This window comes from Mangifera indica, chromosome 11 (genome assembly GCF_011075055.1).
Source record: "Mangifera indica cultivar Alphonso chromosome 11, CATAS_Mindica_2.1, whole genome shotgun sequence".
NCBI lineage: Eukaryota > Viridiplantae > Streptophyta > Magnoliopsida > Sapindales > Anacardiaceae > Mangifera > Mangifera indica.
Window position 1 is genome coordinate 3,029,895 of NC_058147.1, and position 12,638 is coordinate 3,042,532.

The window sequence follows — 12,638 nt, forward strand, 5'->3', positions numbered from 1 at the left end:
ATTATGGGTTGCGAAAAATGGTTTTTGGTTCATGATGGTGAAAGGGTGTGTGGTGATTGGTGATGACAAAAGTATTGTGTGGGTGATGGTGGTGCAGTGTTGACAATGGTGTGTGACAATGTGTGGATATTATTGGCTTTATTAGTGTAAAATATTAGTAGTAGTGGTGGTGGTTACAAGTTAATTAAGTGCAATTTGACACATACACCAACATCGTGTGAAAGAAGATGAAGATAAAAGTTAAAGTTTATAATTAAATTTTTTATTTTTCACGTTATTTTCATAAAACTTAATGAAATTTAATAACACAGCATGATGAAAGTTGGGAAAATATCTTTTTAATTAAAGTTCACGGGTGAGAAACCGTCATTAACCTAAAAACAGATGGAAATCATTCAGCCGTTACTAAAGGCCACATTTATTTGACTGTTCGCTTCCCACAGATTTTGTCTTTTTCAACAAAAAGAGACCTACAAATGACGTTGAGAACTCGAGAATGCATTAATATCCAGCATTACAAAAGACAGCCCATTTTTGCAGGTAGCCTGACATGGTGCCACTAAAGTCAACGTTATCGGACGGGATGTTTTTACAACCAGATTGATAATTAAATTAATTATTTTATTAATTTATAGTTTGATTAGTTTAATTGATTTAACTGAATTAATTTACCATCAAATTAGAATAAATAGTTTTTATTTAAGTTTTTATAAAAAAATAAAATCAATTAAGATACTTATACTAATAAAGACTATAATATATCATTTTTAAGAAATAATAATTATTCATTTGATTTTAATAAAATAATTAAAATAAAAAAATCTTAATCTTATAATATAAAAAAAAACATAATTTTATAAATGTAAAAGATATTTCAATAGATATAAGATATTTTTTTTATTTTTTTTTAAATTTATTTTTCCTTATAAATCTTTAGAAATTCATCTAATTTAATAAAAAATAATCAAATTACTTAAAAAATAATTAAAATTTAAAAAAATATTCAAAATTTTGAACAAATCCAATCAAACCCAATTTTTGACTAATTCATTTGGTCAAACCTAATTTTTGATTAGGTTTGATTGGTTTAATTAAAAAACTAGTTTTTTATATTAATTGGATCGGACTTAAAATTGGTTTTTAGTTTAATCGGTTGAATCAATCAATTCGATCCAATTTTAAAATCATTGATCGAATCACAAAGTTCCAAGAAAGTTTTTTTTTTATTTCCTCTTAAGTGTCCTTCAGATTCTGGAGTATGGATGTAAATTGACGCAAAGTTATTAAATTGGAAAGGAAAGGAAGAATGTACCAGTGGCTGATAAGTCACATAATCACGGGCGAGTATACATTTATGAGTGTAGGATGTAGTATCGTTTAGTGGGGGCAGGCTGTCACAGACTCACCAAACCATGCTATTATATGTGGTCTATTTATTCAGTTCTAAGGTTATATCATGCCTATAAATAAATTGTACAAAACTATTCGTGGAGTCTGAGTCGTTACCTTAAGCTCGACACTGAAACGAAAACAACTGGCAACCATCGGAGAAAAAGACTGGAAGAAAAAAGGTGCTATTTTTGCGTATGTGAAGTCATATTCTACCCAGGCTATTTTAGATTCTTAGCTTGCATGGTTATGGCATGCAGTGAGAGACAGAGAAGGAGGACGAGCTTGTGTGTTTTCACTGAATTAAATTGCAGTGTCACAGTGTCATCAGGCAGCATGGGGACACATATTTGTTGCATATGTGAATTTAGTCTACTAAACGACTGTTACCTCTATCTGCAAAGGCTGAAATATTATTGCAATCACATTTATCAGATTTTAAAAATCTAAAATTTTATTCATAAGTCAACCTAAAAGTAAGAATAAAATTATTTTTTTAATAATATTAAAAAAATATAAAATTTATTATATTTTCTACACCCTCCAAATTTTAAAATTAATAATTTTACCTTTTTTTAGAGTTTTTTAACTTTTAAAAATAATATTTTTTTTTTCTAAAACTTAAGGTTTATTTTTGGCCAAACGACTATTTCCCACCCAAGGTATGCTGTAATGACAAGTTTCCCCCCTTTAACTATGGAAATACCAAACACCCACCCATGGTCAGTTAAATTTAACAGAACCCTAACGCCTGAAAATTTTATCTCCTTTTGCCCCCCTAAAGTTTGAAAACAAAAATTTCCCCCCAGCCTAAGTTTAAGAAAATGGCAGTTTCACCCTAGGGTTTGGTTTTGAAATCTCCGGCGACCTCTCCGGCTCCGTTGCCGACGGCTTCTCCCTCCCGAAGAATCCTCTCCTTCCGGTGATCGGTTTCCTCCCATTTGGAGGCCCGATCGTCGCCGGAAAAGCGGTGGGAGACGAAGAACTTTGTCGGGGAAGACGAAGTTCTTCGTCTTCCCAGACGAAGACGAAGCCGTCGTCTTCGTCTGGGAAGACGATCGTCTTCCCAGAAGAAGACAATTTCAAACTTTAGGGGGGCAAAAGGAAATTATATTTTAGTTTATTTTTTAATATTATAGAGAAAATGACAATTTTACCCTTAACCCCGTTACTTTTAACTGGCCATGGGTGGGTGTTTGGTATTTCCATAGTTAAAGGGGGGAAACTTGTCATTACAGCATACCTTGGGTGGGAAATAGTCGTTTGGCCTTTATTTTTTTGACATTCTTTGGCTATTGACGATGATGCTTCAACTCACCATCTCCAACCACTAGATATTCACTCTCCAACGTAAGAAGACATGATAAAAACTTGTCGTCGTCAATTCCAGACAAATTGACAAAGACGTATCGATTCAACTAAATCGATGAAGCTTCATCGATTCTAGAAGAATTGACGAAGATTTTCTTCTTAATCGATTCATTTGAAATCAATGAAAACTTTATTGATTCCAAAAGAATTGATGAATATGTACCTTCTAGAAGTGCCAGAGAAATGAATGGTGATCGAAGATTCATAGGCATAAATGTTGTCTCTGGTGACAGGAGAGTGTTTAAAAAATAAACTCTAAATTTTGGTAAAGAAAATATCATTTTTAAAAATTAAGAAAACTTCAAAGATAAATAAAATTGTTAATTTTTTAAAATTTAAAAAAAATATATAATAAATTTTATATTTTTTTAATATTATTAATAAAATAAAAATTTTATCTCTATCTTTTTAACAACAGAGATCAAAATTTGAGTGGAAAACAGTTCTTTGGCCGTCTGCAACTTCTGTATATCTTTTCTTCATCACATGCAGTGGAAGCGAGAGATTGAAATGAATGTGAACTCTCAGAAAATTTTCTTGGGAAGAGCTAAAACTGTTGAAAATACTGCATGTTTATTATTAAAGGCCCAGCACTTACGCATGCCAGCATTCATATACCTAGAACAAATTAATTATATTTAAATTAATAATGAAATCCAAATTATTGTATTATGTCAAGTCAAGCCAACCAGTCATGCCTAAACCAAACCTTCTTGTAAAACAATTAGATGGCTGGCCCTCAGCCAAAAATTGGAATTTTTGATAATGACAAATCAATCAGCTTGACTATGTTCATTATGTCATGGTGGATTTTGTCCGCTTGCCATTTTGGCGCGCTGTATCCCTCTCTTAGCTGGACAATGTTATTGTGATACCTTTACTTAAATTTTATCTCGGTAAAATATGAAAAAGAATGTTGAATCTGTTTACATTTTATTTATATATTTTATATTATTTAAAGATAAAAAATTTAATTAATTAAATAAACTATGAGTCTTTAAATTGTAAAACTAAATTATATATTTAAAATAAATAATATTTTGATAGTAAATTAGACTTTTAAACCTTTTTGAAAATTGATAGCAATTGGCCTATTATTTATAATTGCTTTTAAATGGATACAAGCAACAACTACATCTCTGTAATCCTATCCAAATAATTAGTTGCAGGCATCTAGAAGCTCCATCACCAAGTGCATTTTTAATTTATATAATCTTTGATTGGTCTACTTCTGAGAAAGTTCCAATGTGCTGTCTGTGCTCAGACTTGTGACTACGATAGGACTTTTCACCACATGTTTACCTACAATGTCAACCCACAAGAGATAACCAAAATTTACAACGTCTTCCATCTGTGTTGGACCTTCTATGATCAGCTTGAAGCTTTGCTTCTCATATTTTTCTTTGAAAACCAACTTATCAGGAATGACATTCACTTTGAATTTTGTTGTAATTACTGTAGCGAAGTAAGTTGATATTCCCTCTCCAACATTGGTCACTGTTCTTGTAAATTCTTGCACTGTGCTCTTCTGTCCGGATTTTGAGTCATTTCCAGGGTAAAAAGCAATAAAAGACGGATAGTTTATATCCAAAGATGACACAGAACAATTGGTTGAAGATGACCTTGTGATTGTCTGAATTTGCTTCATGGTGAAGTTTAATGCACAAAGAAGACTAACATATTCTTCCAATGTTGCATCATAAATAAGGCCAGGGTCTAATGCATTGTTGGGATTGATTTGGCCAGCTCCCATGGCTAGAGGACTGGCAGGTTCGTTATGAAAAGCAGCGTCTTTAATAGGGGTGATTGTGTTATCAATGGCATCTGATGTGGTCATGATGGCTGATCGAATGGCTGCAGGGCTCCATTCTGGGTGTACTCCTTTCAAAAGTGCTGCTATTCCTGCTGCATGTGGGCATGCCATGGATGTCCCTGAAAGCAAATTGAATTTACTAAACAGAAGCTCCGAATTCACCACAGTCACTGGAGTATTTGCAGGCCATGCAGCCAACACTAAATCCCCAGGAGCCATAATATCAGGCTTCAAGACAAATGGGCAGCTCGGGGATGGCCCTCTAGAGCTGTAGCTAGTAACAAGTGGCGCTGGTTTTACACCCAAATCTGTCTTTTGAAACTCTATGCTTGCTTTTGGGTCTGAGTTGCCCTTTATGTAGTTTATGATAATGTCAGCATTTTTCGGATTCATGAATATTGCTGGAAATGAGGTTTTCAAGAAGAATCCCAAGTCATCGAAATCTGATATGAAGACACCTGCAGCGACTTTAGCGTTGCGAATGTTCTTTACTTGGTCGCTAAGGGAATCATTCTTGTCTTGGCACACAACAATCTTAATTCCAACTTTCTTTAATTCGTTGAAATTGAGACAGTCATCCATGAAAACAATTGGGACTTGGCTTAACACATTCCCCGGATATAAAGAGGAGCCACTGATTTGAACTCCACTTCCTAGAGTTAAAATCGCGCCAAATTCACGATCCATTGTGCCAGCAGCGACAGTGAGGACCCAGGGTATGCCATTGTGCAGGGACCTAAAGAGTGGCCCTCGGTTTCCAGCTGAAGTAGAGACAAAAATATTCTTCTCAATGGCTGCAAATGTGGCTATGGCAAGGGGGTCTTCATACAGAGCTAACCCATCCAAGCCCAATGACATGGACAAAACATCAACACCATCAATAATTGCCTGATCAATCGCAGCGATTATGTCAGAAGTGACACCACCTTCATCCCAAAGGGCCTTATACATGGCCACTCGTGCCTGTGGAGCCATGCCAGTTGCAGTTCCTGCAGCATAATCAAAGTATGATACACCTTCAACAGGACTCCCTGCTGCTGTGGATGAAGTATGCGTTCCATGTCCGTCTGTGTCACGAGTAGAATTCATGGATATGGTGATATTGGGGTAGTGGGCGATCAGGCCTCTGTTAAAAAAACGAGCACCAATGAGCTTCTTGTTGCACAATGAGGAGTTGAACTGGGTGCCAGTCTCGCATTCTCCTTTCCATCTTGATGGAATTTCTGTCATTGCTCTGTCATTAAAGCTTTCGCTTTCTGGCCAAACCCCTGAGTCGATCACCCCAATTATAACATCTTGGCCGTATTTTGATACTGGCCATAGCCCGGATTTCGATGTAAGGCCAATGAACTGAGATGAATGTGTTGTGTCTAGCTTAACAGGTAAGTCTCTAACGGACGAAATATAGCCTGGAGAGGTTTTCAAGACCTCAAGCTCAGCAGGAGTGAGACTTGCACTAAAACCATTGATAACATGACTATAACTGTAGAGCAGTTTGGAAGAGGATAAAATACTGCTGCGGGTATTGGTGTCAGCTCTAACAGTTGTAGAGACAGATTGAAGAGTGGCCGAGTACCAGTGATGTTGGGCTGAGAAGGCTTTTGGCATAGCCGATAAGTCCATGTAGACAATATAATTATCGGGCTCTGATGCGGAGATGAGGTGTAAGATAAGCATAAAGGAAAACCAACCAGACAAGGCAAGTTTATGGGTAGCCATGGAGGAGAATTAGCTAGAAAGTTGTGTGGTTTCTGAAAACTGTCTTGAAATTGGTTCGCTTATATAGAGTAGAGAAGTATGGGAACGTCAACAAATCCTGGAGTTCATTATTTTTCCATATGCTATCTAGTTATGGGACCATATAATGAATGCCGGGATTTACTCTTAACAAATAAAGTTTTTGCCGCCAATGTCTTTATTCTTTTGCTGCACAGAGCCATGGATGCTCTTCTCAATCACCGCGTTGTACTCACTGTCTCTGAATACCAACAAAAGCAACTCGGTTGGCGAAATCACTTTGTGTTGCCATTTCGCGTGGTCGATGCGTAATGGATGGTCCATTTGATTTATAAATAACCAGTCTTCTAAGTCGAAGACGTTGAAATTGATATTATCAATCTCCATCAAATTCTTATACACTAATTAGGCGATTATTTCTCCAGTCCTCGTTATCAAGTGTTTGTAAGTTAATTACAGCGGAGCAGATTGGCCAATCTTGCTCAAGTCAAAATGCAGTGGTTCGTAATTAGAAGCCTGAGACCCTACCATGTGCCCAAAATTACAGAAATCATCTGTCAATCATAAACAATATTGGCTGTTAGAACGCAGATAAAGGAACCCATGTGCCCTGTAGAAAATTTTTTGTCAAAGTCAAGTTTTGCAGTATATGGAAGTTTCCTTCTGAACTGCTTGTGATGCCCCACAGGATGAACACTAACAATAGTTTTTCCAAAATGCCCAAATGAACAAAACTCATGAATTTTCCATTAGGGCAGTTATTATTTCGAAGGGTTTTTGGACTACTTATATTTTCAAAAGTGTTTTCGCAAGTTTTGGATGCTTTATATCTTAGGGGTGTTTTACAATTTTAGGGTTTTGTTTTTGGTACCGTTATTGTGCCAATTACAAAATGATTAAAGAGGGGATGACTCATGTGAACCAAAAAAGCGAAAGTTGAATTTTAGCTTTTGAAAAGCTAGATGAGAAAAGCTTTACTTTTGGTACCACAAATTTTGGAGATGTACTCGAAGTATTACAATGCTTCAATGTTGGGATTGGTGAAGTGTTAAGTGGAAAGACCAAGTTGATTACTTCTTTTAATGGGAAGCATAATGGTGCGAGACAAAGGTAATCACCAAGTTGATTACTTTTTTTAATGGGAAGCTTGATGAGGCGAGACAAGGGTAATCTATTTATGATATTGTATTTAGATTTTAAAGCATTGGAGGCACTATTATCCCTTGGAGGAATTCGTTTTGGATTTTGATCACGAGGCTTTGAAGCACATTAACGGGCAATGCAAACTTAATTCAAGACATGTTGAATGGGTAGAAATCATATAGGCTTTCACCTTTGCCATCAGACATAAATTGGGTGTTCTTAATTGAGTAAACAATGTATTGAACATGTAACATTCCTTATTTTTTACAATGTAGGTACGAATATTGGGGTTCGATATATTTAGGGATCTTTATTGTTATGATCCTTATTTCATGAGTGACATTTGGGAGACAGTTCAATGATAAGGAAAACTCTATTTGAGATCATAAAGTGTTGTTATTTAATCACATGTTTGGACATAACACCATTGTTGATAGTCAACAATTTAGTTTTGATGCCGATGAGCCAACCAAACTGATTAGGAAGTTACATACACAGGTCCATAACCATATTATTAGTTAAAATGCCCAATGGAATCATTGGACTAACAAACACCGTAAGTAGGTCATTTCAAGCCGAGAGACTTGATGTGGGTTCACCTTTGGAAGAAGTGTTTTTCAATCAACAAATCGATGATATTGTCTATAAAATTGAGTTACTAGGTGAGTATAACATTTCTAACACATTCGATATTGTAGATTTAACACCATACTATACTCATGAGTTGAAAGATAACACATAAAAAAAAAACATATAACAAACCTAGATTTGAGATCGAATCTTTCTCTAATGGGGGAGGATGATGTAAGACCCCATAAGATGAGTAGTTTTGACAATTTTAAAAGACAATGATCTTCAATTTGACACTCTAAATGGCCAAATGGAAAAACTCGTGGCTTTTCCATAAGAATAGTCATTTTTTAGCCTTTCAAAGTTGTTTCAAGGAGGGTTTTTAGATAATTTTATATTTTAAACGTGTTTTCACAAGTTTTTAGATAGTTGATATCTTAGGGGTGTTATAAAATTTTTGTTTTATTTTTTTTTTGTATTTTTCGGAATAGAGTTTTAGTAAAAACTATCTAAAGACTGTACATTATTATTTTTTGGTTACTGAATGAATTATTAAAAAAAATTCCAGGGTAAGTTTTTTATATTTCATTTATCATCTTGTTTTTTTTTTTTTAAATATTACATAATAAAAAAATACAATAGAATTAATTGTAAAAGCAAGTAATTCGAACAATAGTAGTGATAAAATCTTAGAGCAACAAAAGGTTGTTGTCTAATAATGGAAAAGAATGATTGATTGATAGGAGATGAAATTAAAGTACTTGAAATTAGACAGGCGCAAAATGCCACACAAGCTTTATGGCACAGTGGAAAAAAAAAGAAACTATGATTAGATGTAGATGAGCCTTCGTATAAAAGGTTTTATAAATTATTAGTGCTTATCATTGAGAGCTTGTTGTGAATAGTCCGGTTAAGGGTCATTTCAGTTTTTTACAAAGTTAAGGTTAACAATCAAATTATGTATATCTATTTTTTTTATATAATTTATGTATATAAATAAGATGTTATCATGTGATTGGATATCCTTTTATCGTATGATGATACATGTTTTAAAATCATCTAATTACATAATAACATATCACTGTGTACATGAATTGTGTATAAAAAATAAGTATACATAACATTACTCTAAGGTTAATTACTGTTTGGAAGATAGTTTTTCCTTTTCAAACTGTTCTTATTCTCTATAAGACTCTTAAACGAACTCATATAGTAAAATACGAGAGATATTAGATATATATATATATATATATATATATATATATATATATATATATATATATATATATATATATATATATATATATATATATATATATATATATATATATATCTTACTTCGTTTAGGGTTGAGAAAATACGACTGATTAAATAACATATAAGTTTATTAAGCTGTCAAAATGTATTTTAAGATGCAAAACTCATAAACAAAATCATGATTAATTGTGTGTTTAAAATAAACAATATCTTGATAGTAGATCAAACTATTAGAGTAGGGATGTTACAAATAATATTATAGAACATTATTGACCCTCAATGAGGATTTTGAGTCTCATGTCTCATAAGGGAATGTGAGTTCAAAGTAAACAATATCTTAATAATGGATTAAAAATGTTACATTATAAAGTGAATAATATTTTGAGAGTAAGTTAGACTATTGGAGTCCTTTAAATTGTGAAGAAATTGTCAAGTATTTATGAAATTTTTTGTTTTTACTTCTATTTCAGAAAATTGCAGGTCCAATGTCTGCATATTCATTATATGAAAATTTCAAATATTGTTAAATGAAACTGGAAGGCTTCTTTTAGAAGTATTGCTGTCTATTATCCATCAGGATCCCACAAGAAAAAGTGTGAAAGCATTGAAGTTTGGATCCATCAACTTCCCCAGTGCCAACAATTCTGTTACCAGCAATTTTGTTATCAGTGGACTAGTGACAGGAACCGTCCCAACTCTCTAAACCCATAACACTCAAACATTCTTATGGGAATTTACGAGAGTGAGACGCATCCTGTAAAATTTTTAAATCTTTTGTAACACACATATCTATAACACTTAATTTTTAATTTTTGTTTTTAACATCATGTCTAGGCATCTAGCCTTACCATAATTATATAGCAAAATAACAACCTGATTTCAAATTCAAAACATAAAATAAGCTTTTAATTAGGCCTTCGGCCTCATCATATACATAACAAAAATTTTTACATCTTGATTTCCACTCTAAATCATGAAAATAGATTAACTAGGCCTCCACCTTCAACGTTTCATAAGTTTCTGAAAGAAAATCCAAATATATGTATGCAACCTAGGACACCTATTAAAAATGCTATATTGTGGCACACCCTTGGGCAAAGTCATTGCTCGACATGGTCCTGGAGATGTCTTGGAGGGCAAAATTTTATAAAGGTGAGCTAAAAGCTCAGTGAGTGGGCAGTTTATAAAACATTGCTGCATACACATATATGTCAATAAAAATATGTAAGAGTTTATAATATTAACCCATTCGAAGATATTTAATCTCTAAGGAAATAATTAGATACATCACCACTAAAATAAAATCATTTACTACTAATAATTAAGATAAATCAGAAATATCGCACTTGAACTAATTATTGCAATTCTTTTTTAATGAACATATAACCTCCCGAAATATTTCAAAAGTTGCATTTACCAATAAACAAAATTTATGACTGCATCCAAATATATTTTTCTTTATATGGTAGCACACTTATGACAATGAGGTTGCCAACAATTCCTATGCATACTCAATATTCTGAATAAATTTAAGGAACACACATTGCACGAGTGATAAAATTATGCTTAGGAAATATCATCTTTAAAAACAAGATCTGGTTGTCAACAACTTATATTTTTATTTTCTTTATTTATTTCTGAACTTCTCACCAATACAATAACTTAAGCTGTACATCACTACTAATATTCTCAAGAAGAAATCTGTCATACCCGATGGATGTCCCCAACACAGGCAGAGCGAGAAAGAACTGTCATATCTGACATGCTAAATCTTACTTGGGTAGAACGGTTGAAATCTGTCATGTCTGGGGTAAAATACTACACAGACAAAGCAACTAAAAATCTGTTATACCTGGCATAAAATATTGCACAGGCAGAGCAACTAGCATCTATCATGCCTGACGTGAAATATTAAGCAGGTAGAGCAATTGAAAATCTGTCATACCTCGCATAAAATACTGCACAGGCAGAGCAACTGAAAATCTGTCGTACTTGACATAAAATACTGCACAGGCAGAGCAATTGATCACCAGATATGCAACAACATAATTCTCTTAATACCATATTCATAATTTAGTAACTCAATAATAAAATCTTAGAATAATCATTATCAGGTAACCGCGACCTCGCTATCGTAAATTAACTATATTTAATTCTATATCCCACTACAATACCAATTTGGTAGCATTCAACAATATAGTCATATCCATCACTGAATTAACGTTTCTTTAACTCTACCGTTATACACCCATTTATACATAAATTATTTAGCAACTTTAGTTATCCATAAACTGGATTTAAATCACCTTCAACTCTACACGCTCACAACCTCAATTCAAATAACATTTAGCCACTTTAAGCCTCTATAGAACTGTATTTAAATATCTTTCAGTTCTACAACTATATACAACATCAAATCAATTAACATTAAAAACTTTCAGTCACCTGTAAAACTAAATTAAATACTTTCAACTTTAAAGCTACACAAATATTAAATCAATTAACATTAAACAAATCTCAATCACCCGTATAATTCTTTAAATGTCTTTCAACTCTACAGCTACTCAACATCAATAATTAAATATTCAGAATTTCAAACAACCATTTCTGAACTAATTGACTTTTGCTTGCAGCCACACATATGACTTCAATTAATTTAACATTCAAATTTACAATAATACACAACATTAAATTTAAGTTGCCTTTACAGTTACCCAAAATCAAAATCAAAATCAACAACATGCATAATAAAATTTTATAATATCATTCATCAAGGATTGAAAACAAAAACATAAGTTGCATAATTAAAAAAAAAATATAGTTCAAGGTTGGTTTCCACTCACAATTTGAGTAAACCCAAAACTGATGTTGAAAATTCTTTATGAATCTTCCTCTTTCTTCCCCTTATCCCTATTTTCCTATCAATTTCCTCTTCTCCTTCTTCTTCTTTCTTTTTCTTTCCCCCCTTTTTTTCTCTTTTTCTTTTTCCTTTCTTTTCTTTTCTCTCTTTTCTCTCTTCTCCCCTGCGCTTTCTGTTTTTCCTCGTAGAAGAAGAAGAAAGCTTAATGGCTTATTCAATAAGCTAAAGGAAAATTACTCTTTAAACCCAATACTTACACAATATTTCCAAAACCCCATAAGTCTTCACAAATTATTTTTTTGGGCTAGACCTTCCTAATAAGCAACTTTTACCCCCATTAGCAATTTTTTTTTTTTTTTGGGAACTTTTACCCCCATTAACAATTTTTTTTTTTTTTTGGGTATTTCAACTAGCCTATATAATGGGTGTCAAAATCCGTGCCAATATTCTTCCTTGATGGATGAATAAAAATGTTGATATTTATCCAAACGTATGGAC

The 12,638-nt window shown here is 33.2% G+C and overlaps 1 protein-coding gene across 1 annotated transcript; it reads right to left on the bottom strand.

Annotated features, from left to right (window-relative positions):
* Window positions 1-3,826: 3,826 nt before the first annotated feature.
* Window positions 3,827-6,596, bottom strand: LOC123229021 (subtilisin-like protease SBT3). Its single transcript, XM_044654577.1, has one exon. It carries the CDS (start codon window positions 6,290-6,292, stop codon window positions 3,986-3,988), a length of 2,307 nt encoding a protein of 768 aa, XP_044510512.1. The 5' UTR covers window positions 6,293-6,596; the 3' UTR covers window positions 3,827-3,985.
* Window positions 6,597-12,638: the final 6,042 nt, after the last annotated feature.

What these genes read in the sequence shown, in the direction of transcription:
- LOC123229021 (XM_044654577.1), bottom strand. Translation starts at nt 6,292, where the DNA reads ATGGCTACCCATAAACTTGCCTTGTCTGGTTGGTTTTCCTTTATGCTT.